The sequence below is a fragment of the Choloepus didactylus genome, chromosome 6 (genome assembly GCF_015220235.1).
Source record: "Choloepus didactylus isolate mChoDid1 chromosome 6, mChoDid1.pri, whole genome shotgun sequence".
In the NCBI taxonomy this organism is placed as follows: domain Eukaryota; kingdom Metazoa; phylum Chordata; class Mammalia; order Pilosa; family Megalonychidae; genus Choloepus; species Choloepus didactylus.
The window spans coordinates 2,587,320-2,612,229 of record NC_051312.1 but is presented as its reverse complement, the minus strand read 5'-3'; the positions used below and the strand labels follow the sequence as shown (position 1 = coordinate 2,612,229).

At 65.4% G+C, this 24,910-nt stretch overlaps 2 protein-coding genes across 5 annotated transcripts; one reads left to right on the top strand and one right to left on the bottom strand.

The window, feature by feature from the left end:
• The first annotated feature begins 814 nt into the window (after positions 1-814).
• Positions 815-24,910, top strand: IGF2 (insulin like growth factor 2). 4 transcript variants are annotated; one of them, XM_037841009.1, is made up of 5 exons: positions 815-951; positions 9,764-9,979; positions 21,438-21,600; positions 22,777-22,925; positions 23,381-24,910. In XM_037841009.1, the coding sequence occupies exons 3-5, from the start codon at positions 21,444-21,446 to the stop codon at positions 23,618-23,620; spliced, it is 546 nt and encodes a 181-aa protein (XP_037696937.1). In that variant the 5' UTR covers positions 815-951; positions 9,764-9,979; positions 21,438-21,443; the 3' UTR covers positions 23,621-24,910. The 4 variants fall into 4 exon arrangements, with proteins under 4 accessions (XP_037696937.1, XP_037696939.1, XP_037696940.1 ...); XM_037841011.1 differs by lacking the exon at positions 9,764-9,979 and having other exon boundaries at positions 821-951; XM_037841012.1 differs by lacking the exons at positions 815-951; positions 9,764-9,979 and adding an exon at positions 16,879-17,023 and having other exon boundaries at positions 21,421-21,600.
• Positions 9,040-12,151, bottom strand: LOC119538201 (vegetative cell wall protein gp1-like). Its single transcript, XM_037841008.1, has 2 exons — positions 11,001-12,151; positions 9,040-10,256 (listed from the first exon to the last, which is right to left on the bottom strand). The coding sequence occupies exons 1-2, from the start codon at positions 11,574-11,576 to the stop codon at positions 10,086-10,088; spliced, it is 747 nt and encodes a 248-aa protein (XP_037696936.1). The 5' UTR covers positions 11,577-12,151; the 3' UTR covers positions 9,040-10,085.

Sequence of the window (24,910 nt, the reverse complement as noted above, 5' to 3'; positions counted from 1 at the left end):
CTTGCCGATGGCCCAGTCTCCCTGGAAGGATTTCAAGGCAAGAGAATGAGGAGATTCCAGAGCCTTCTCTCCACCAGGCGGCCTCGCTGGGTGGGGGAGGGGGCTCCTGTCTTGTGGGGTGGGGAAGGGGCCAGGGGCTGCCTGGTGCCAAGCCTTCTCAGGGCTGCTGTCCCCAGTTTTTGGGGGCCGGGTCGGCGACAGCCCCAGTCCAGACCCAGCCAGAGACACTGAGGGACCATGGAGGACCTGGGAGAGGCCAGTGTCCCCCCGAGCCCAGGGGCAGACGGAGGGTCCACACACTCCTGAGCCGAGGCCTTGGAAGGTGCCCTCGGGGGCTGTGCCGGCTGAGAGGCCCCTGGGAATTGGGGCCAGCCAGGGTGGGGTCCTCCCTCTCCAGGGGCCACCCCTTCGGTCCGTCCAGCTCTAGGGACCCAGCAGGTGGCCCTCATGGCAGACCCCTTTTGCTGCAAACCTGATGGGCACCCCCAGTGGTGCCCAAGGACAAGCCCTGCTGGGCCCATCCTTGGGGGTCCTGACAGGGGCTGGGTCTCCTGGACACAGCCACCTGCCCCAGCGTCTGCTCGGCAGGGCCTGGGACACCAGCGGGTGACCTGGCCATCCCACCAGCTGCCCAGGCCAAACCAGTCTCTGCCTGTGCTGAAAGCTCTGCCGGCCGGGCACCTGGGTCCCCGCTGGCTGCAGACCCCATGGGGGCTCCCCAGATGCCCCATGACCACATTGGCACTCCCAGCCCGGCAGGAGGTGTCCTGGGACCCAAGCAAACCCCGCCCCTGAGTGGGGCCAGGGATGGGCCAGCGGGTGGAGGTGGACGCTGGACATTGGTCCTGGAAGGGGAGGGCAGGAGCGGCTGGGCCTCGCCACTGAGCACCCCAGGAACCCCCAGAAGGCCCCGCTGCATGGTGGAGACAGGGACGCCCCTCAGGAGCTGAGGTAGGTGGGAGCCGAGCCAGGGAGCCGGCTGTTGGCAAAAGCCCGTGTTCCTGGCTGGCACCGTGGCCCCGGGAGACCCTGGTCAGGTCTAGTCGCCGCAGGGAAGGGGGACGGGCAGGCGGCTTCTTTCCTCAGGGTCAAAGAAGTGCGGCCCAGGGGATGTGAGTGGGGGGACAGAAGAGGGAACTGGGGGCTCTCAGCACAGCCCTTGGTGGGGCTGGGGTCCCCTCCCCATGCACGAGACCCGTGGTCCCAGGACCCTCCCCCTGGGCCTGCCCCACCTGCCTGCAAAGGTGCCACGGAGGGCCTTGGGGGGTGGTCAGGGGTGCCAAGGGGGGCTGTCTGCCTCTCCAACCCCTGTCATGTGGGGGTCCCCCAGAGAGCAGCTGGCAGAGGCAGGACCAGCCCTGACCCCCAGGAGCCCCCGGGGGGCAGGGTCTCTACGGCAGAGGAAAGAGGACAAGGACAATGGGGGGCAAGGCTGGCAGCTGGGGCCGTCAGGGAGCGAGGAGCCCCAGCCCCCCACCGCCCACAGGCCTTGGCCACCCTGCCCACCCGGGCCCTGCCCCGCCCCTTCTGGGAATCGGACGGCCCGTGCCCTCAGACCGGGCCTGCCCTTGGCACCTGGACTTCACTTGCCCACGGGGCTGGCGTGGGCAGCCCAGTGGCTGTCAGCAGGCTCGGGCCTGGGGCTCTGGGGAGGGTCTGAGCAGCCCAGCCTGGGGGCAGCAGGGGATGGAGGGGCACCTCCCTTCAGGCCCTGACGCAGCTGGACCCACAGACACAGACCCCGGCCCGTGTGTGGAGGGCTGGGGTCTCCTGGGCGATGTCTTGGTGCAGCCAGCTGGCCCCGCACTGGTCGTCTCCCAGCCCCACTGGCACACCGCTGTGGGGGGCGAGGCTCCTGCCCCCACACTCCTGGGGGACCATGAAGTCCAGAGCCAGGACGTCCGTCTGTCCCTCAGTAGGCTCCCCTGACACTGGCCACATACCCCTGCCCAGGCCTGGGAAGTTCTGTGGGTGCTGCTGCCTCCAGGCAGACCTTCTGGGTTGCACCTGCTCTCTGTGCTCTGATTCCTGGGCATGGGCAGATGGGCACCTCCACCCATGGGCACTATTTGCCTTCTTGGGTCAGCAGTGACCACAGCAGCAGTAAATATTTACTGTCCTCACTGTTCCCCAGGCCGAGCGGACACTGAGGGCTATGCAAGGCAGAAGCAGGGATGCCAAGGCGGCCCTGCCCCAGGGGCTGCCTGATGCCCACGGCTCGGTGGGGACCCAGGCCCACAGGGGTCCAGCCCCCACATGCCCAGGCTCACACACCTCCAAGCAGGCCCCTGGCAGAGGCGGCCCCTGGCAGAGCCCGGGTTGTGTCTCCACCAGGCTGCGGGGGTCGGCGAGCTCTGGCCCCACCTGGGGAGCCCCTGGCCCCAGAAGCTTTGCGGAGCGGGCCCCCGCAGCCAGTCAGGGTGCTGCCCAGGAGTGGCTGTTCCCACATGCGACCAGCAGGTGGCACCAAAGGCCCACTTTCGGTGGCACCCCTTTCCCGGGGACCCGGGTTTTGGCCTTTACTCTCCAGCCTGGGCCCAGCCTGCAGGGGTCTGCTGCCCGGGGAGGGTCCAGGCCCCTGCTCAAGGCCTCTTCCCCACTGCTGGCCCTCTCAGGGGCTGGGGGGGAGCTCCCCGGATGGGCCGGTCACCCTGCATTCTGGAGGGAGTGAGGTTTTTAGCAAAAGGGAAGGTGTCTGAGCCCCCAGGTTAAGCCCCCACCCCTCACCTCACCCGCCCAGGCTTCCCAAAGGACTCAGGGTGGGGATAGCTGGACAGACAGCTGGGGTCTCCAACCTCTGTGAATGTCTCCAGCATGAGTCTGAACCCCCTCCTGCCCCGCTAACCGCCCCCCCAGTATCACTGCAGGCTCTGGGGGTCCCTGGAGAGGGTTCCAGGCCCGACTTGGCCCTTCCCAGCGGGGTCCTCGCTTCAGGCCTCCAGGGTCCCAGGGGGTAGTGAGGCTGGGGGCTGCGGACAAGCTGGGGGTCTGTGTCAGTCCTGGTGGCCCTGGCAATACCCCATGAGCCCAAAGGCCACAACCTTGTTCTCACCAGGGGGCTGGGGGGGGGTTTCAGGCAGGAGACCCGGGCCCCGGGGGCCACCCACTGGGTGGGGGTCAGCACTTCCCCATGCCCACTCCCCACCCCCCACCCCCCACTGCATGGAGAGAGAAGTCTCCAGAAAGAACGTTTGGGGCAGAGTGGACGGGGTCTGGGGAGGGTGCAGATGAGAAACCCTGGAGCATTGCCCACCCCCTGCCTGCGCCCGCCCCCCAGGACTCTGGTTTCTGGTCTCGGCTCAGGAACAGCGAGGCAGATTCCTTCGAAAGTGGAGAGCACGGGGACACCCCCACGCCCCATGCTGGGGGAGAGCCGCCCCGAGCCGCCTCAGGGGTCTTCTCACTCTCCCACACCCAAGGGGCCCTCTAGCTCCCACCCCGCCTCGGCTCAGCCCCCCATTGCCTGCCCGTCTGCCCCGGCTGACCCCTCGGAACCCTGGGATGGTGCCCAGAGTTGTCCTCAAAGGCCGTCCCCAGATTCTCAGTTTGGGGCTGCTCCCGAAGGCTCACCCCACCCCACTCTCCAAGGCAGCAGGGTCAGAAAGGGGTCTTTGGGGATCCCTGGGAGCCCGTGGCTAAGTGGAGTCCACAAGTCTGGGGGCCCCAGGGCCTGGAGGTGGAAGCGGGTGCCTGCCTGTCCCCAACTCCTCACCCGGAGGTGCCCGGGGTATCTGGGCCCAGCAGCTGAGCCCCTGGTTGGGGCCGAGGGGCCTGAATCCAAGGCCCTGGCCCTGGCGGCCTCAGGCCCCCCATCTGTGAGCAAAGAAGGGTCTCCCCAGCCGGGCTCCCCTACTCTTTGTGGGGTCCAGGGAGGGGTGCAGGCTGCCCTTGGGCAGTCTGGCCTGGGGGTCTGCAGCCCTCGAGCTTCCAGGGCGGCCCCTGTCCCCTCCAGCCCTCTATGGTCCAAGCTGCTGAGTCATCAGAATCTCCGGCCGGGGTGGGGGCAGGTGGGACCCCATTCTGCCCTGCCTCCCTCTGACCCCCCTCGTGGCCCATCTGTGTTTTTGGAAAACAGCCGGCACCCCAGGCAGCCCTACTGGCTTGTGGCCAGTCATGCTGCGATTCTTTCGTTCTTCAAAGTCCAGTCTCACCCCAGCCTCTCCTCTGGCCCCCTCCCCTGACCTGCTGTGTGACCCTGCCACGGCCCCGCACCATTTCTGGGCCTCAGTCTTCGTATCTGAGAAATGAGGCGAAGGGCCATGACCGTGGCCAGTGGCATGTTGGCGGCTCAGTGGCCGGGGTTGGGGGCTCTGGGGCAGCAGGGCAGGTCCTGGGGCTGGGCCTGAGGGTTCTGGAACCCTCCGCTCTGGCTCTGACCTCATGTGTGCCTCTGTGGTCGCTTCTGGAGGCCTGAGGGGCTCGTCCTGTGCAAGGTGGAGTGGGCAGCTGGTGGGAGTGGGCTTTCTGGAGGGTGGGTTCACCCTTGGCTGGCCCCGGGGGGCTCCCCCCACCCCTGACCCAGCTGTGGCCAAGAAGGAGAGGGAAAGACCAAGTTCCAGGCTGGGGGAAGAGCTGGAGAACAGGAGAGGGGGTGCTGGCCTCCCCGCACCACCCGCAGCTGTAGCTGAGCTCCTTGGTGGGTGCAAAGCTGCACAATCAGAGCCCAGGACAAGCAGAGGAGGTGGGAGTGGGCAGGCAGAGGGGCTTCCTGGAGGAGGCGTCCATTGCCCCGAGCCACCTGCTGCTCACCCTGGAGCTGGGAACCTGGGCCCCTTCCCCCTGCCGGGCGTGGGCCTGGCCTGGCTGTGCCCGCCGTGAGGGAGGAGGGAGCAGGCTGTGGTTTGAAGGTTTCATGGGCGCTTTCTCAAAGGTGTTGACAGGTGACAGGCCCTCGCCTCCTCGTCCACCTGGGCCTCCCCGGGGCCAGCTGGGGTGTCCACGCAGGGGCCAGTGCAGGGCAGAAGGGTGTGCACTCAGGAGCCTGGCAGAGGGTCTCAGACATGCTGCCCCCCACCCTGGGCCTTGGACTCACGGGACAGAATCACTGGTCTGGTTCTGCCCCACCCTAGCACCCTCGGCAAGACGAAAGCAGTGCATCTTCCGTGGGGAACCACCAGGCCGCAGGCCACATGGGGGCCCAGGGCATGCAGGAGCCCCTTGCCAGGGAAGACGAGCTCTCCACGGGCTGCCCCCCAGGCAGGAGGTACAAGGCCTGCTGCAGAACGACCAGCTATCCAGGCCATGTTGGCCTCCAGTCCAGGAACAGAAAGTTCTAGTACCAACCATGCAGGGGTCAGGGGCCAATGTGACCCCACGCCCAGGAGCACACAATAATTGACGTCTGTCAAGCATTTGCTCTGAGATGATTCTCCTGGTGTGTGAGCATCGAGCACTGGAACCTCAGGGCAACCCTGTGAGGCCCGAGAGGAACCCAAGGGAAGAGGGGACATAGCTGCCCGGGGGGGGAGTAGCTGCATAGGGGGAAGAACTGGTGGGGGGGGTGCGTGTGGTGAGGTGGGGGGGGCAGAAATAGCTGCCTGAGGGGGAGTAGCTGGTCTGAGGGGAAGTAGCTGCCCGAGGGGGAGTAGCTGGTCTGAGGGAAAGTAGCTGCCCGAGGCCAGGCAGCTGGTGATGGGCAGTTGGCCCCCAGCGGCCCCCCTTCCCGTTCTTCTTCCGTCTGGACTCACAGCCACCCTAGAGGGACAGATCAGCCCCCTGAGCCCCCGGTACCCTGGATCCCCCGGACCCCTGGGCTGAGACCCTGCAAGCCTCTGCAGGAGGTTTCATGCTGTTGCAGGAGGGTTGGGGTCTCCCCCGTGGCTCAGGTAGGTCCAGATGGTCCAAGTTCTCAGGCACAAAGCTGGTGCGCTCAGGATGGGGCTTAAGGGTCACGGCCCCTCTTCTCTCAGGTTTAGTTGTGCTGAAGTGTGTCTTCCCGAGGGCAGTACCGGTTTTCTAGGCAAGCAAGGGTCTCTCTGCGGCTGCAATTCTCCTGCGTGACCACAAGATGTCAGGCTTGGGCCGGGTTTGGAAAGCCGGGCATCCCGGACAGGACAGGGCGGGGGTCCTGGGGCAGGAGGGCCGGGGGGCTGTCACCCCACAAGCACTGCAGGAGCCCTGCCGGACGTGGGGCCCCAATGTTCTCACCAGGACCTCTCAGGAATATACCTACTTCTACTTTAATACAAATTAAAATAGTTCACTCCAATTCTCACAGCAAAATGGTGCTTCAGCGAGCCGTGCCAGGCTATCCTTGGCACTGGGTACCCACTGCCGCCACGTACCCCTGGGGTGGGTGAGCACCCCAAACGGGGGATTCCTCAGGCCCCCTCCAGGCCTGGAATGCCCTCAGGGAGGCAGAGAAGAGACTCAGATCCAAGAGCAAAGACCCAGAACCCACCTGTACCCCGAGGCCACAGAGGGGGGCCCTTTGTCCCTGCAAGGGGAAATATCCTGGCTCTGCCCCAGGGCTCCCACGAGGTGCCCCAAATTGCAAGGCATAGAATCTTTGGGCTGAGCCACTGAAACTCTAGAAATAGCCACCAGGTGTCAGCACGAGGCCGCGAAAGGGCCGAGCAGAGGGACCCAGAGCTGGAGGCTCCCGGGGTCCTGCAGCCCCGCAGAGGCCTGAGAGCCGGTGGGTGAGGAGAGCTTTGCCGTGAGGTGCCCCTTATCCCTGCACCTCAACTTGTGTCTTTTCTGTGGTTCCTTTTCCCGCTCGGCGTCACCTCTAGGCCATGGGCCCCCCTCAGGTTTTCGGAATGCACTGCTGGGGGGCACAGCCCTCCACCCCAGCTCGCCGACCCCCAACGTCTGAAGCCCTCCGTTGGTGCCATGACTCAGCTGGTCCCCCACGTGCCCTCCCCACCCGGGCCCCTTTCCCTGCTCTCTTGTTGAAACATCCTCAGGAGAGATTTTGGTGACATAACAGCTCTGGAGTGGTGGGAGCCCTTCTGGGCCAGGCCAGGGGTGCGAATCCAGCTTAGCACAGAGTTCAGATCTGAGACACCTGTTTTGGGAGTAGGGGATACCCCCATTTCCAGGATTCTGATTTGTGGGCTGCAGCCTGCATCCCTTTCAGCCCCTTCTCTGGTGGAACTGTCAATGCGGGGATGCCCCCTGGGTGTGCTCCAGCTATGTGCCCCAGGCCTGGCTCAGGGTCACTAGTGTTGTCCCTGCATCCCTCCTGGCATGAGGACCGGGTGAGACGGCTCACCTGTCGCACTCCCTCAGAATGGGGTGACTCTGGGGTATTTGGTGTCCTGTTTAGGACAGACTGGAATGCCCTTGAAGTCTGACTCTGTTCCCCGCTGAGAGCCCAGCTCTTCCTCTCGGATGCCCTCTCCTTCTAGCCGAGGATGGGAAGGCTTGAGAGACAAATGGAGAGGGGAGAATTCAGTCCCAGCACGGGCTGGTGAGCGGGCTGGGCTGGGGCGGGCGAGCCGGTGAGATGGGCAGGAGTGAACCCCCCGTGCATGCAGAGGGCGGGCACCGATGGGGGGCCTGCGGGGTGAGTGGGGACAGCTGGCCTTGAGTTCACTTGTCTTCATCTCTTGGCGAGTCTTGCTCTGCCGCGTGCTCTCCCTGCAGGGCATGGAGACGAGGGCCTCAAGCTCCCAGTGAGAGTCAGTCTGTCCGAGCCTCCCCCAGCCGCTGTCAGCTCTGAGTCTGCACCTTAATTGGACTTTCAGCCAGACTCAAAAGGCTGTGCCTCTGGCCAGTCGTGCCATCCTGGAGGGCCTGATGGCAGGACAGCTGCTCCCTGACTGCCACCTGCCATCTGTGGCTGTATTCTTAGAGCCTAGTGCCACCCCTTAAATGTAAGGGGTCAGATCAGACGTGACTGGCAAAGGAGAAAGTCCCAGCTGGGTGCCTTCCTTGAGACTGTGCAGTGAAGGATGGGCATAGCTGCCTGGTGCTGTAGGCATGCTGGGAGTACCTAAAGTTCTTGTGCCCATTTTTGGACCCTGAATCCTCCCCTCACCCCTCACCCCCCAATATACCCATGCCACACCCACCGACATGCCAGGGTGTCGAGTAACTGCCAAGTGTCACTCTTGTGAAGCCCCGCCCACTCCACCCCCACCCTGCCCCTAGCCAGCGAAGACTGTTTCCGGCCTCTGCCTGTGCCCACAGGTGCCCACAGGTGCCCTTCTGTTGGGTCAGGGGTGGGCCAACCCCACCCCCCAATGCATCGTGCCACAGCCAGTGGCCCCTGCAGCCCCAGGAACCCCAAGCTAGAGCAAGGCTCCCCAAATTCAGAGGGGCTTGAGGGGTCCCAAGAGAGAGCAGAAGTGGTAGAAGGAGAGGAGGGGAGGCCTGGAGGGGTGAGCAGGTGAGGGGCAGAAGCCATCATTTTAGCTGCACTTGAGCAGTTGCCCACTTCCAGGGGCTCGGGGACCAGGCATGCTCTAAAGGTGCCTTCGTCCCCACAGCCTCGGCCGCCTCCTCCTCCTCGCCTGCCCAACTGGAGGCCCTGGGCACCGGCGACTCCCCAGTCCTCTTTGCCCACCGTCCGGGAGGTCCCGGGGCTGTGTGGCAACTAGAGGACAGGTCAGGGGGTCTCCGCCACTCATGTGGCTGCTTTCCGAGTGCTCCCGGATGGGTGGGCTGGGGGCTGGGGGCAGCTGCTGCAGGACCCCACAGAGGGGTGAGGGCCGCGACTGCCCAGGGCCCAGGCCAACTTCCCAGGAGTAGCCTCAGCTCTGGGGGAGGCGGGAAACGCGGTGGGGAAGGGGTTCCCCTGCAGAACTGCACGGGGCCAAGGCTTGTCCTTCACTCATCCTCTAGGCAGAACAGGACGGCCGCGGGGGCGGGGGGCTTGGGCCGCTCTGCCCAGAGGACTGCACGGCTGGGTCTGCAAATGTCGCAGGCAGGGGCTCTTCTGCGTGAGACGTTTCCTCCCGCTGTAGCCCTCCCACCCCCTCCCCTCACCCCCCCCCCAGTCCCCCAACCAAAAACAAACCATGCAGAGGAGCCAGAGTTTGGAGCAGTTTTTTTTAATAGACCATTTAAAAAGCAATGCTTCCCTGGCCCCACTCCCTGCACCGGCCCCCACCCCAGAGTCCCACCAACAAATCGGGAAGGGGAGTAAGGGGGGCACGGAGGGGTGATGCCCCCTCGGTAGCCCCCAGTAGCGTTCCCAAAGCAGAGCTTCGTTCTTCCTAGAGCTGTGCCCAGCTCTTCCTTGCCCCCCTCCCAGTCCCCTCTGCCCACAGACCTGTGCGGTGGGGCCACAGCGGTTTCCCAGGAACACAGAAAGCTTCTCTCCCTTCCACCCCGGAGCCCAGGCTCCCCCGTCCACAGAGAAGGCTGCCTTTTACCCCCTCCCCAGCTCCCCCTCAGTGCTCTGGGTTTTGCCCGGCTCCCTCCTTGCTCTCACCTCAGGGCCGTGTGGGCGGTGGAGGGGAACTTTCCCATTTTGTACAGCAGTTCCCCAGGGCAGGTCATGTGTGTGCAGCCCCCCTAGTGCCCCCAACACATGCCAGCCGGGAAGGGGTCAGTCCCTCCAACAGAAGGGCCTCTTTCCTTCCCAGAAGCCACTCAGGCAAACTGCCCGCCACTTCCTCCTTCCACTGGACTCTGGAAAAGGGAAAATGGGGCAGCCCTCGGGACAGGAGGGGGAGACCCTGCCCCAACCCTGAAAGGGTGACCCTGGGGACCCCCACCCAAAAGCCAGGGGACAGGGAGAGGACTGGGCTCCGGCCTGGGGGGATTCACTGCAGAAGAGCTTGTCTCAGGATGCCCTTTGGCTCTTCCCAAGGGGCCGGAGAGTCACTGCTGACCTCGAGGAGGAGGAGGTGGCTTTGGGACCCCCATCTCACCCGGCTCAAGCCCCGGCCCAGCCGGACCCCCGGCCCGAGCCCCAGCGGCCAGGACAGCCCGCAGGCACAGCCCTGAGCCGAGCTGCCGCGGCCTGTGGTGGAGACCATCCTGCACACGCAGTGCTGAGGCAGCTGCCAGCGCCAGGCCGGGAAGGGTGAGTGGTGCCCGCGCCCGGGGGCACGGCAGGGCAGTCCGTCCGTCCTCTCCTGCCAGCTCTCCGGCTCTGCGGGTGCCAGGCTCTGGGCAGGGCCCACTCTCCTTCAGTCCTTCAAGCCCCTCGAGGCAGAGATTCGGAGCCGCCCTTTGCCAAGGTGCCCAGGCTCAGAGGGCCCGGGGAGGCTTCCAGGCACGCGGCTGCCCTCTGCACGCGGGGGGCTCGGGTGTGGGCCGGGCAGGTGCTCCGCAGGCTCCCAGGACCTCCGAGGGGGCTCCTGGTAGAAGAACAGGGTCACGGGGGAAGCCAGGTGGGGTGGGGTAAGAAAGGGAGACAAGGTGAGGCCGAGTTTGAGAAAAGGTGAAGGGGGAGCAGCAGCGGAAGGGAAAACTCCTGTGGGCAGAGAGCAGGAGGCAAGGGGTCCCCGTGCCATGGGCAGTGTGGCTGCAGGGCGCACCCTTGCCACATCCCAGAAGCCCCCACGGGGAGAGCAGGGGAGGCCGGACAGAAGGATGCAAGGCCTTCCGAGCAGCTAAAAGCTTTCCAAGGGCCTGTGTCAGGCCATTGTGTCCAGGAGGCCGGGGCTTCCTGTGTGTGCTGGGGGGGAACGTGCTGGAAAGGCGCCCGGCCACAGCTGCCTCGGACTCGGCCAGAGCAAGCTCGGTGCGGGGGTCCGGCTGGTTGACTGGTCAGGTATGGGGGGACGGGGGACCTGCCACAGAGGGGTGCCCTGGGGTCTTGGGGAGCACTGGAGGTGAGGAGCGGGTGGGTCTCTGTCCTCGGGTCTGATCCTGCAGCCACAGAGGCCACTCCTGCAGAGCCCACGGGGAGGGACACGACAGGTGGCCCCTCCAGGCCCAAGTGCCCACCCCACAGAGGGGCCCAGAATGTTCTCTTTAAAGACATGTCAAGTTCAAACATTAAATCCAGTTGGGGGTGAAAGTGGTGCCTGGCCTGGGTCTTTCCCGAGCACACCCACCCAGGCCCTCTCCCGGTGTCCCCAACCTGGGTCCGGACGTACTTTTGGTGTGTCGTGACAGCGCCGAGATCTCTGGACAGGCTTTGGGTGGTTTGGGGCCGTCGGGCCTCGGTGGTTCCGGGCTCGGTGCGGCGGTGGGTCGGTGGCCTCCCGGGCTGGCTGGGCTGACCCCGCGGTGTCTCCTTCCTGGAGTTGAGCCCACGGCCTGCACTTCCGCGGGGGGCTGGAGCCTGCGGGGAAGGGGGGAGAGGCGCTCCGGGGACCCTCGGAGAATAGAGCAGGGGTTTGCAAAATCCCGGGCTCTGCCCCAGGGAGAGGGGAGAGGCCACTCCGGAGCCCCCGAGCCAGGGGAGGGGCAGTGGCGAACAGAAAGGCCGCGGAGGGGAGCCCGCGGCGCGCAGGGCCGCCAGGCCCCGCATGGGAGTCCGAATCTCTGAGGGGGCGTTTATTGCCTTTGGGATTTGGGCTTTCGGGTCCAGAGAGGAGCCCAGCCCTGCTGCGGGGCTGGGAGAGGTTGTGGGGGAGGGCGGCGCCGCAGTTTCTGCGGGGAAGCTCTGGGCTGGAGGAGGCCCCGGCCCCACGACGTCCTTGGGCCGCTGGCGGGTTCCTCCCAGCCATGGGGGCGGGAAAGCAGCGGGAAGGAGAGGACGTAGGCAGAGACAGACACCGCAGGTCCTGGCTGGGGACGTGGCCCGCTTGCTCTCTGAGGATGACCCGGATCTGTCCCAGCCTCAAGGCGGCCCCGTGACCTCACCTTTGACTAAATAAGGCGGGGGCGCAGCGGGCAGCACCGTGGGGGTGGAGAAGCCTGTGTGCCCCCTGCCGCCTGCCGCCGTGGCAGAGCCCTACCCCCACCCCTGGGCACCGGGGGAGGCCTCCTTCCCACCTTGCAAAGTCCTGGGGCTCGGCTGGGGCACTGCGTGGGGGAGGGCTCTCGGGCAGCCGCCTCTGCGGGGCAGAAAGCAGCAAGGGGACCCCCCCAGTGAGGGGCACCCAAGGACTCTGGAATGGGGCTCTCACCCCAGCAGCCCTGCCCACCCCCGCTGGGGAGGCAGCCCAGGGAAAGGCTGGAGAACCCAGCACCCACCAGGCAGGAGCCTGTTTCTGTCTGCCCCCAGCAGGGACCTTCCACAGGGATTTGCCTCTGCTCTGGGCTCCCGGAGACCCAGGATCCTGCAGGCAGGCTCTTCTAAATGTCCCCCCCACCCCAAATTTACCAGGTTGCCCCGAAGTGGAGAAAAACACAAATATTCCCTTGTTTTTCGCAGCCAGAGGCCCCCTCCTTGCCCACCCCCCTCCAGGCAAACCCGCCCAGCACAGGCCAGAAAGCAGGGGACTGGGGACTGCAGAAGACTGGGGGGGGGGGGTGGGCAGTGATGGGGGGGGCTGGCCAGATGTTCCTGGAATGGGACACGGGGGTGATGGATGAGGACTGGAATTTGCAGGGGGGACATTCCCCACGTGCTTTGGACTTTAGGGGTGGAAAACGGGCTGTTTTTCATGGTTGGGGGATCTCCCAGCTAATTTAATGCAAAGGAGAGACCTTGGCCCTGCCTGGGTCCCCACATCTGCCCGACCTCATTAACCCTTCCCTGTCCAGTGTGCCAGGCTGGGCTGGGCTGCGGTGGCCCACACGTTCCCCTTGGGGGGTGACCATGGGGGCAAGCAATACCTCACGGTACTTGCCCCAGGATCCCCACTCTTTCACTGCCCCCAAACAGTGCCGCCCCTCTGCCAGCACCCCCAACCTCACAGCCCCCCAAAAGCTGCAGCCCCCATCCGGAACATTGCCCAATTCTGCATGGGTGACCTTGCCCCAGGCGGCAGCACCGTGGGCGCACTGGCCTGTGCATTTATTTGTCCTTAAGAAACTGGACTTTCCCCACCAGGGGGAGGGTGGGGGGCTTTTCAGGAAAACTCTTTTTGCAAGAGTGAAAGGAGATCCCCGACTCTCCGCACTACCCCGGCCTGGTCCCCCCGTCTCTTCCCTCAGACTCCCCTCATTTTTCTCCTTCTCTTCCCCTTGGCCTCCTGTTTCTGCTGAACAGAACAAAACTGGTTTCGCCCGTTATCTGGGGCCAACGAAAGCCCGCGCGGCGCGCACAGCTCCGGGGCGCCCGGCGGGTGGGGGCCGGGGTGCTCCCGGGTCCCCAAGCCGAGCCGGGGACGAGCCTGCCCGCGGCGGCCGCCAGCAGCGGCTTCGCCTAGGCTCGCAGCGCGGACCGCGTGGGGCGCGGAGGCGGCGGGGAGCCCGAGGGCCTGCTCGGCGGCGGCCGGAGCCCCGGGACGCCCCGGGAGCCGCGCCGTGCGAGCCCCGCCGTCGCGCGCCGCCCTCGGGTCTCTCCTCGGCGCGCGCTCGGCCCCGGCTCTCGCCACCCAGACGCTGTCGTGGCGGAGCAGGCAAAAGCGGAGCCACATGGCACCCGGCGTGCGCTCCGAGGAGCCCGCCGCTCCCTGCCCCGCGCCGCGCGCCCCGCGCGCCTCCCTCCCCAGAGCCGCCGCCGCGCACCCCGCGCTTGCTGTCCCCCGGGGCGGGCCCCACGGCGGGCGCAGGTCCCCGGACGTCAGACGCGGAACCCGGCAGCGGGCTCCTTCCCGGGCCCAGGGGTCTTCGTCTCAAAGGGTTCTCAACCCCCAGGGCTCCAACCCACAGCGCGACTTCCCTGCTGCCCTCAAACGGAGCACGTTATTTTTCTGGGGTCCTTCAAATGTAAGCATTGCTTCCCGGATCCCCCAAAAACAGCCAGCTTTCGGGGCACGCGAGTTTTCTTGGGCATACTGCTTGGGGACCTTAAAATACACCCGGTCCCCACCCGCTTCCCCGAATTCAGACCATGTGGCCAAACTCACCGGGCATTGTCCCCGGTTCTCGATAGTTTTATCCCCCGGCCCCCCCAACAGATTTATAGCGCACTAACCTGGGTCCCCTAAAATCTAAGCATAAACCCTCAGTCCCAGAATGCAGACTGTTCTTCCTGAATCAGGCATTGTCCCCCAGCTTCCCCAAACAAGGCAGCTTTTTTTCCTGCTTCCCACAATTTTGAACTTTAACTCCAGAGTTTCCCAAGCTGTCACCCCTGTGCCCTAGTTCACCACAGTTTTGGACATTAACTGCGGAGTTCCACAAACCTGGGCTCCCTCAGTTTTACACGTTGACTCCCAGGTCTCCCCCGCGCACAATAGATTGAGCAATTTTCCTGGAACCCTTAAATTTGAACAGTATATCCTATGCCTCCCCCCAAATTTAGGCCATACGCCCAGACCCCCCAAATACACTGAGCCCTTTTCTGAATTATAGATAATTGCTACACTGACTTCTTGGGTCCCCTAAAATTGAGAGAATAATTTCTGTTCCCCAAAACTCATGGAGTGCACGCACGCGCGCGTGTGTGTTTGTGTGTGCCACAAAGATTTGGGGCAATTATTTCTGAGGCTCTACAAACTTCCTGGCCACTATCAGGCCCCTTAAAATTTAGACCCTGTTCTCCAGGTCGTTGAACCTCAAGGAGCCATCAGGCCACAGGGTGCTCATGTGTAAACGTGGTGGTTCCATGTCCCCCCCTGCCCCCCGCCCCAAGTCAAACACCGTCCTCCAGCCCACAGCCTCGTGGACCGTCCCCGGGTCATGCCACCCGCAAAACAAACCCCTCGGACAAAGTTTATTTCTTGGGTCTCTGGAGGATTCCAAGCTTCGTCTGGAGCGTGACGAGACCCCAAGCATTCTGAGCATTCTCTGCGCATCGCAACATTTTGAATGTTAAAACAATTTGCTGGGTCCGCCCCGCTTCCTGACCAGCAACTGGATTTCCTCAAATTTAGATGTGGGTCCTTGGTTCCTTCCCATGCGCCCCATTTTTGGACATGCTGGTGTTCCTTGAATATTATTAGGCATTGCATTCTGGCCCCCCCCAAAACACATTTAATATTTTCCTAGGGTCACAAAAATACATGTCCCTGGGTCACTCTGAATTTCAGTGACATTTCCCGTGTCCCCCAAAACTGTTCACCCCTTGTGTATCATCGATTTTTGATGTTGATTCTCCAGGTCCCACAGCCCCTCCACCCTAGAACTTGGATATTGCCCCCCAAATTCCCAGAGGAGTCTGAGTACTCTTCCTGGGCCCCTAGATTCTAAAGTTATTTCCCTGGGGCCGCCAAATTGAGGTCCTTTTTCCTGCCCTCTCAGACAAATTGAGCTTTTCCCATCTACACAATGCGAGCTTTTTTTGAACACTGATTTATGGGGCCCCTGACTTGATTCTCCCATCCCAAGCACCCCTAAATGTAGGCTATGTTCCACGGGTCCCCAAAGCACACAGAAAAATATTCTTGGACTCCCCAAATCCCAGGCATTACCGGCCTGAGCCTTACAATCTCCCCGGCCACTAACCAGGTTTCCTACAGTTTAGAAATGGATCTGCATTCAGCAAATTCCCTGCTTCCCCCAAACCTGAACCATGTTTGGCTGGGGTTCTCCAAATGCAGACATTGTCCAAGCAAACATATAGAATATCTTTTTTCAGTTCTCTAAAAAGAAACTAATTTAGACCACTTAAAAAATAAAAATATAGAACAAGGACATTGATTTTTCTGCATCTCCCTAGTGTTCTGATCACACTTGGTGTTCCCCCCGAATTTAGGCAATGTTTCTTAGGCTTCTAAAGGACACAGGAATTTCCCCGAAGCCACCACAGTCGTGGACGTTACTTTCAGTTTTTGGGCCATGAGCTTGCATTCCTGAAATGTGCCCCCCACCTCACTAAGAAGTTCCCTGGGTCCCCGAAATGTGCCCCCAGTTTCGGCAGTGTGCCTCTTAGGTCCCCCGAATTTCACACTGGAGATTTCCATCAAGATACCCACAAATTTGACCCGGGTTCCATGGGTTCCCCAGCTGCTGACCAAGATGCAGGATTCCCCCCCATTTTGAGCCCTATCTCCACCACACGGAGCAATTCCCCTGACCACCCAAACTCCAACTGGATTTTTCTGGAGTCTCAAATTTAGTCACTAACCACAGACCCCTCATATTGGCGGGGTCTGCCCTCTGTCTTGGGGACACTCATTCTCTCACCGCAAATCAGAAGCAGCTCTGACTCTCGCCTCCCTGAACTTCGCGCATTGTCCCCGCCGCCCGCGGCAGCCTCCCCAGCAGCGGCTCGGCGGGCACTGCACTGGGGCCTGTCCATGTCTCCTACCAAGCCACGGAGCTCCTCGAATCTCGGAAATTTTTCTGCGTGTTCCCCAAACCCACTTGGCCCGGCGCGTGTCCACCAGAACTGGGGCAGTGCTTCTCCCGCATCCAGGCAAACGAATGGGCAATGCCCCCAGGTTCCCCCAAATTTGGGCATTGTCCCCGGGTCTTCCAACGGACTGGGCGTTGCCCCCGACATCGGGGACTGCCCCCGGGGTCCTGCTCACCTTCAGAAGAGTCCACCTCCGCAGAGCGCTCACCGGCTCGCTGCTGCCAGGGTCCCTCCGGCGCCAAGCCTCCGCTCCAGCCTCGCGGTGAGCCCCCCGCCGCGCCGGCCACGCGGGCCCCACCGCCTCCACGACCCCGCGCCGGGCTCTCCACCCGGGCCGCCGGGCTGGCGCTCGTCGCGGGCGCCCGTGGAGGAGGCCCGCGCCGGGCGCAGCAGCCGGAGGAGGGCTGGCGGCTCCCTGGCCGCGCTCACTCGGGCCGCGCTCTCTGGTCTCTGCACAGCTCACGATCCCGGGGAGAGCGCCGTGGCGCCTCCAGTCCGCCGGGACGAGGGCTCCGGGGAAGGCGCGGCGAGGTGATCGATGGCGAGAGCGAGGGGCGAGCGGGCGCGGGCTTCCGCCCCGGCCCCTGCTCCCTGGCGAGCGCGGCGCGCGGGCTGTGCGGTGTTTTGAGTCGGCAAAAATCATAGCGCCTCTTGACATCGTCCGAACTCTCCAGGAGATGGTTTCCCCAGGCCCCCGAATTCTCGTGCTAGCTCCCGAGGCCGAACCCGCGTCCACGCAAGTCCAAAGCACTGAGGACGCGGGAACCACTACGCAGATATTTTTGGGGGGCCCCGAAGGCGAGCTGCTTAGACGCGCCCGGGGAGCTGGGCCCTGCAGGTAGGACTCGAGCGGTGTTTCCGGCCTCGCTCCTCAATCCTCCGCGCCGCGCACCGGGGGGCGCTCGGGCTCCGGCGGCGGCGGCTCCAGGTGTGGCTGCGGCGACGGCTGCGCCTGCTCGGGCAGGTGGTGGACTGCTCGTCCCGCCGCCGCCGGGGACCCCCTCCCCCCGCAGCTGCGGACCCAGAGCCGAGCCACCTGCGTCCGGGCTCCGACGGGGCGTCCAGCCGCGGAGATCCCTGCAGCCTCTCGGGTCTGGGACCCCGGCGGCCCCGGCTCTTCCCGCGTCCCCAGCGCCGGAACGAGCGCGCCCTTGGCACCCCAGAAACCCGAGGAGGGGTACCCTGAACGCTTGAGAAAGGCTATTCTCCATTTCTCTTGTGCGCCGCCGCTCCCCGCCCCCCATCCAGCCCCGCACCCCTCGCCCCCCCCCACAGCGGGCCCCCCCTCCGAGGTCCGGGGCCCCCGGCCCGCGCCGCCCCCTCCCCGTCGGCTCGAGTTGCGGGGGCGGTCCGGGGGCGGGGCGAGGGCCCCGCGGGCGCCCATTGGCGCGGGCGCGCGGCCAGCGGGGCCCGAGCGGGCGCCGCGCCGCGGGGTGGCGCGGCTATAAGAGCCGGGCGTTGGCGCCCGGAGTTCGCCTGCTCTCCGGCGGAGCTGCGTGAGGCCAGGCCGGCCCCCGGCCCCCCCTTCCGGCCGCCCCCGCCTCCTGGCCCACGCTCGCCCGCGCTCAGCCCGCCAGCGCCTCCATCTGGGCTGGCGGCCCCGCCTCGACGCCGTCCGTCGCCGCGCTGCTGACCCCGTCCCGGGCGCCGTCGGCGGGGCCGCGCTCCGCCGGCCTGCGGATCCCCCGCCGCCTCCTCCTCCATCTACCTCAACCCCCCGTCCCCGCTTCGCCGGAGGAGGCGGTCCCCCCCGCAGGCAGTCCGGCTCGCAGGCCGCCGGCGTTGTCATCCCCCCGCGCTCCCTGCCCGGCCCTCCCCTGGCGCGCAGCCGCCGGCCGCTCCCCCTCCACGCCGCGTCCCCGAGCGGCCCCGGCGCTCCGCCACCGCCTCCTCCCCCGAGGCCCGGGCTCGCGACGGCCGAGGGCTCCGTCGGCCCAAACCGAGCTGGGCGCCCGCGGCCCGGGTGACGCCTCCACTCCGCCCCCGTCCGCGCCCTCCCCCGGCCCCCGACGTCGCAGCCTTCCCTCGGCTTCTCTGTCGCGCCTCGCCCCTCTCCGGCCTCTGGTCCCGGCCCCCCGCTCTCTCTTCTGCCGCCACCTTCCCTCGGCTCCCTCCCGGCCCCCCCGGCTCCTCGCCTCCGACTCCCTCCCCCCTTCACGCCCGCCCTCTCGCCTTCGCCGAACCAAAGTGGATTAATTACCAGCTTTCTGTTTCTCTCCTCGCTGTTCTCTCCCGCTGTGAGCCTGCCCGCCTCTCGCTGTCCCCTCTCCCTCTCTCTCCGCCTCTCTTCGGCCCCCCCCGACCGTTTCACGTTCTCTCTGTCCCCCTCTATCTCTGCCCCCCTCTATCCTTGATACAACAGCTGACCTCATTTCCCGATACCCTTTCCCCCCCGAAAAGTACAACATTTGGCCCGCCCCGGCCCGCAGACAGCCCATCCTCCCTTAAACGATCAGAAGAGCCCCCCCCCCAAAAAAAAGCCAATCCCCCGTTCTGACCCGTCGCACATTCGGCCTCCGCGACCCGGCCAGAGCGGCCCTGGCAGAGGAGTGCCCGGCAGGAGGGCCAACGCCCGCTGTTCGGTTTGCAATACGCAGCAGGGAGGTGGGCGGCAGCGGCGCCGGCTTCCAGGTAAGCGGCGAGCGGGCCGGGGTCGGGGGCCGCGGGGAGCGGCGCGGGCGCCTGGCCCTGCCCCCCTGCGCGCTCCCGGCCCGCCGCCCCGCGGGGCGCGGGGGGCTCGGGGGGCGCGGGCCGAGCGCGGGCAGAGGTGGGCGGCGGCGGGGGGCTCTCCCTGCGCCGCGGGGCCGGGGGGGGGGGGGTGCGGCGGGAGCGCCCGGGGAGGTGTGAGCTGTCTGCCGCGGCGACTTCCTGGTCGGTTTGGGGGTACAGCGGGGTGTTGCGGAAAGTTCGCGATTCGTGTCGCGAGCGGCCCGGGCCGCCCTCCCCCCTCGCGGGCGCCTCGGGGCGCGCCGGCCAGCGAGGAGGGGCGCACAAGCCCACCCCGGTATGTTGACTCTGTGCCAGCGAGACCGAGAGAGGAAAACTGGGTGGGCGGGGCCAGCTGGGAGCGAGGGGGGCCGGGTGGGCCCAGCAGTCACGCCAGGCGCCACATTCGCAAGATTCCCCTCACCCCCTTTTCCCTGTCCCCAACATCTCCAACCAGGAATGCGGGGAGAGGGGTCGGGACCCAGCCTCAGAAGGGCTGGTGTGTAGCTCCCAGAGGAGTGCCCCTGCCCACTGGGCAGCCTGGAAGTTTCCACAGGAGCAGGAGGTGGCAAGCATTCCCCCCCCAACGGCCCCCTCCCCCACGCTCATTGCCCTGGGGGGAGATGGGCTGGGGATGCAGGATGCCCCCCCCCCCCCACGGTACTTTGCTAAGGGATGGTCCAGGGCTGGCGGTTGGAGGGGGGTAGGAGGAAGGGACTGGCTGGAAGGAGGGAGGGGGCGGGAGCAAGGGGGCGGGGGGAGTGGTCAGCTGGAGAGGGGTGGGGGTAGGGTGGAGCCGGGGGCTGGGAGGAGCCGGCTCCCACATAAAAGCTGAGGCACTGACCAGCCTGGGAACTGGACATTAGCTTCTCCTGTGAGAGAGCCTTCCAGCCTCCTCCTCCTCCGGCCCCGGCGAGTCTCCTAGCCAGCAGCAGGTAAACCCTGGCCGCTGGGCGAGGACCCTCCGCCCGCCCACCCCGGCTGGCCCGCCTGCCCCAGGGCACCAGCCGCCACCCAGCCGGACCCACACCCCCACCTCCCGGCCTTGCCCCCTCACCCCGCCTTGTCCTCTGACTTCCTCACCTGCTTCCTTCCCAGTCCTTCGGCTGCCTTCCTCCCTCCTTGTCCCAGCGTCCTGTCCCCTCCCCGCCCCTCACCTGTCCCCAGCTCTGCCCCCTGGGCCCCCGGCTCCCCCCAGCGCCGCAGGGGTGGGCAGGTCTGCAGGGGAGGGGGGCTGCCCAGATCGCAGCTGCGTTTCTAGCTGGCGATGTTTGTCCCTGGAATTGGGAGGGGGCGGTGGTGGGGTCTCAGCCGGGGTCCAGTGCGGGGCAGGCAGAGGTGGGCGAGGGGGCGTAGCCGGCCACCGCTGCTCTCTGGAGAGCTCAAGATTGTGTTTCCTTATTTTCCTTCTGACTCTTCCGTGATTTACTGCATGTTCCCCCACCCCCGACGCGGCCCAAGCCGTCTAGCCGCAGCCCCTCCCGCCATGCTGGGGACCCCGTACCTGCTGGGGTGTGAAGCCTGGGAGGGGGCGCTCTGGCCGCTTGCAGAGAAGCCCTGGCCCCGTCCCGCGCCTCTCGCCCCTGAGGGGCTCGGTTAACCCTGCAGCTGTGGGGCCTCTGGAGGGGGTGTGGCCCGAGGTGATCGGCCTGAGAGGAGCGGGGGTCCGGGTCCCCAGGAGGGAGGTGGGCTCCCTCCAGCTCCTGTGTCCTCAGCCTTTGCCCCGGGGAGGGGGGAGTTTGGTACCAGAAATGGGGAGATGGGGAAATGGTCCGGGGGTTGTGGAGAGACTTCGCCATCCTTGGCCCTGGGCTGGGATGTGAGGCCTGGGAAGGGGGCCTTGGGCTTTTTTTGTGTGTTTTGGGGACCCCAGGGCAGACGCGATGGAAGGGGGAGATGGGTGAGCTGGAGGACAGGGTCTCCCCAGCGTGGGCGGTGCCGACCCCTCGGCCCGGGTGCTGCTGGGCCAGGCAGGCGAGGGGTGGGCCTGCCAGGGCATCTCGCTGCTGCACGGGTAGGGGTGAGAGGGAGGGGTGGTCCTCCTGGACCCCCCTGCTCAGCTGGGAGGGGGCGTGGTCCTCCTGGGTCCTCCTGCTCAGCTGGGGCTGTGGGGGGCTGAGAAACGGTTATGTCCCCCGATCCCGGCTGCATCCCATGGAGGCGAGGTCCAGCGTCCAGGCTGGGCTGCAGCCGTGGGTGTGGCCGGGGTGCCTGCAGGAGGGGGGCGGTGAGGGCCTCCCGTAAAGGGCCTGGTTCTGACTTCAAGCCCACGTGCTTCATGAGCGTCCCCCCGTTCCCCAAACGTGCTCTTCCCATAACCCTGACGGTGGAGCTCAGCAGCAAGCTCGTCTTCCGCATTTTAGCTGAGTGTTCCTGGGGTGATGGCTGGGGTGTCCCCGGGCCCGGGAGGTGGCTAATCCCCCAGCAGGGCCCTTGCGCCCCAGGGGAGTTGCTCACCCTGGTCCGGGAGCCCCTGCCGCCGCCTACCGGGCCCCCTGCTCATGGGCCTCTCCCCTCTCCTGCCCCCCAGATACCAATGGGGACCCCAGTGGGGAAGTCGACGCTGATGTTTCTCGCCTTCTTGGCCTTCGCCTCGTGCTGCACTGCTGCTTACCGCCCCAGTGAGACCCTGTGCGGGGGCGAGCTCGTGGACACCCTGCAGTTCGTCTGCGGGGACCGCGGCTTCTACTTCAGTAAGTAGCCCCGAGGGCAGGGGCCCGGGGGGAGCCCAGTGGGCACAAGGTAGAGGCTGGAAGCCTGAGTTGGGGGCGAGGTCCCGGCCTCCAGGGTCTCCAGAGCTTCCTTCCAGCCTCGATGAGCAGCTGCAGCCTGCTTGGGGTCCAGCTCGCCGCCCGGCCTGCTCGGGGACTCTGGGGTGCCTCTGTGGCCCACCGGATGCATGGGTCCCAGTGGCGTCTGAGGCCTTGTCCCCAAGTGGGCAGGCACAGGGGGCGTAGCCAGGGTCTTACCCTGCTCAGAAAGGGGGAGTGGCAAGGGACAATTTGCCCTGCCCCCCACCAATGCCTCCCCTTGTACACCCCGATCTGGGTGCTGGGGTCATGGGGCGCAGGGCCTGAGAAGAGCCCCCGCCTTCTCCTTTGTGCATTTTGGTGGTATCTATCATTTTACTGATGGGAGTGCAGTCACGGATTATTGGGGTGATTTGAAGTAAATAGAAATCAGATCAGATGTCCTTGGTGGAGGGCGGGACCGAAGATGCCAGCCAGGGGTGTCCAGCAGGAGAGACCGAGCCCCTGCCACAGGGACCCTCCCAGTTCTCCCTGCTGCTCTGGATTCTCCAGCCTGGGGGTGGTGGAGGGCGCTGCTCTCTGTCCTGCTTCTCCTCGGACCTCACACACCCTCTCCCCCACTGCCCCTTCCCTCGTGTGGGCAGGACTGGGGGACCCCAGTCGGAGGAGACCTCTCCCCAAGCCCGGGGTCCTTAAATGCAAAGGCTGAGCCCCCACGACCTGCACCCCGGGGCTCCCTCTCCGGCCCTCGGGCCCCCCGAGGGGAAGCGCGCTCTGCCGGGCGCCCGGACCTGCAGCTCCGCTGGGGGAGAGGGGGAGGGCGGGAAGGGAGGAGGGCGCGGTCTGGCTGCTGGTCCTCACTCCTCCCCTCCTGTCTTCTGTCTCTCCCCCCTGTCCTGCCTGCGCCGCGTCTCTCGGGGTGCCTGGGGTGCCTGGTGCCAGGTCCCCCTCCCGGGCAGGGCTGGGGGCCCCCCGAGGCCTCCCCGCTCCCCCACCCACGTTTGCTCCCCTCTCTGGGGCTTCTGTCCACCGCAGCCGCCCAGGCTGGCCGGCCCGAGGGCACCCCCTTGCTCTCGGGGTCCCCGGCGCTGATGGGCGGCCTCCCCCGGGGGCTTGCAGGCAGGCCGACCGTCCGCGCGAGCCGCCGCAGCCGTGGCATTGTGGAGGAGTGCTGCTTCCGCAGCTGCGACCTGGCTCTGCTGGAGACCTACTGCGCCGCCCCCGCCAAGTCCGAGCGAGACGTGTCAGCCCCTCCGACCCAACTCCCGGTGAGGCAGCCCCCCAGGGCGCAGCGCAGGGGTGCCCACAGCGGGCCGGGCGGGGAGGGCCAGCAGGAGGCTGGGGGAGCCAGGCACCACCCCCCCGCTTCCTCTCCCATTTGGGGACCCCTGGGGCTGCCCCCCACCCTTGCTCGGGGGCTGGGGTCTCCAGGCGAAGGAGCTGAGGCACAGCCAGCGTCTCAGTCTGAAGTGTGACTGGAGAGTAATTCGCATGTTTGCTGTTTGTTCTCCCCCCCGTGGACATTAGCCAGAAGACACGCGGGTTATTGGTCTGTCACACTTCAGCTGGCCCCACTAATGGGTAGGTAAGGGCTCCCCGGCCAGGCCAGGGGCCCAGGAGCGCCCAGGGCCCCTCCCCGAGGAGGCTCGAGGTCCGCAGGGGGCTGGGGGCGGCGCAGGAGCCCCAGGGGCCGGGCACCCCTGACGGTTGCACTCCCCCCCAGGACAACTTCCCCAGATACCCCGTGGGCAAGTTCTTCCACTACGACACCTGGAAGCAGTCCGCCCAGCGACTGCGCAGGGGCCTGCCTGCCCTCCTGCGTGCCCGCCGGGGACGCGCGCTCGCCAAGGAGCTCGAGGCCTTCCGAGAGGCCACGCGCCGCCGCCCCCCGACCGCCCTGCCCACCCAGGACCCCCTCCACTTCCGAGATCTCCGGCAGTCGGAAGTGAGCCAAATTGTCTAATTCCACAAGCCAGTGCCATCGCCCGCGAGCCCTCCTCTTGACCAGGGGCCTTTGCACCAGGGTCCCGCCTCCAAAATCTCTCTTGCACCCCTCCATGGGCTCCCCCTCACCCCAGCCCCCGTGTCCCAGCCTCCCCTGAGTCAGGCCACCCAGAAACAGCTTCAAAAATGTGTACACCTGATTGGCTTCAAAGATTCTCTTCCCTCCCAAAAAAGACCCCCCAAAATAGGAACTAACTAGTTTGAAAGAAACAAAACAAAACAAAACCAAAAAACCAATTGGCTGAAAAAATACTAAAAATTAACTGGCTTAGAAACAATTGGCAAAATAAAGGAATTTGGCCCCCCACCCCTTCCTTCTCTCTCCCTTTGGACCTTGAGTCAGATTGGCCGTGGACTTAGGAGTCCTGGACCACCGAGACGAAGGAAGGCCCAGAAATGTCACCAGTCAGGCTTGCTTCATCGCCACCTCCCCTCTCGCAAAGCGTGACGATGACAGCAACAACCCCACCTCGTTCCTCAGTCCACTGTCCATCGTAAAATCGTTCCAACTATTTGGAGGGACCTGAGGACAAAGGAGGGGACCACGGAGCACGGAAACCGAAATTAGTGCAAGTCAAGTTCAATTAGCAGAAGCCCCCTACTCGAAAATTTCTATCTCCAAACTTACATCCCCCCAAAATCTTACATATCACCAACCCTAAACATGAGCACGCATACATCCCCCCACTCACACACACACTCTCTAAGGCACACACACACATGCAGACTCAACCTCACACCCATACTCAGCCTCTCACACACCCACATGCTCACTCACACTCACCCACACGCTCACACTCTCTGTCACACACAAGCAAACACCCTCACATACACTCCCACCCTCACGCATACACCACCCGCCCCCCAGCTGAGTTAGAACTATGAAAAAATAACCAAAACACTAAAATCGGTGGGCCCGGCCTTCTGCGGCTCAGGCTGCGGCCCACCCACCCCTGAAGCTGTCCGGCCAGGAGGTTTCCGTGCGTCCAGCCTCCTCCGCGGCCCGTGCAGACGGCGCAGAGCAGGGAACGAGCTTGGCCTGATGGGAGATGGTGAGAAGCAAGTGAGATACGTCCCCCCCGTGTGGCCTGACCCTCTAGGTGTGCAGCTAGCAGAAGGGTGGGGGAGACCCCAACCCCCCAGCACATCTAGTGGCCATCCTTGCCAGCCTCTTGGGGAGCCTCTGCCACAAACGGGGGCTCCCCAGGAGGCTCGCACGGATGGCGGGGAGTGTGGGAAGTCTGGCGGT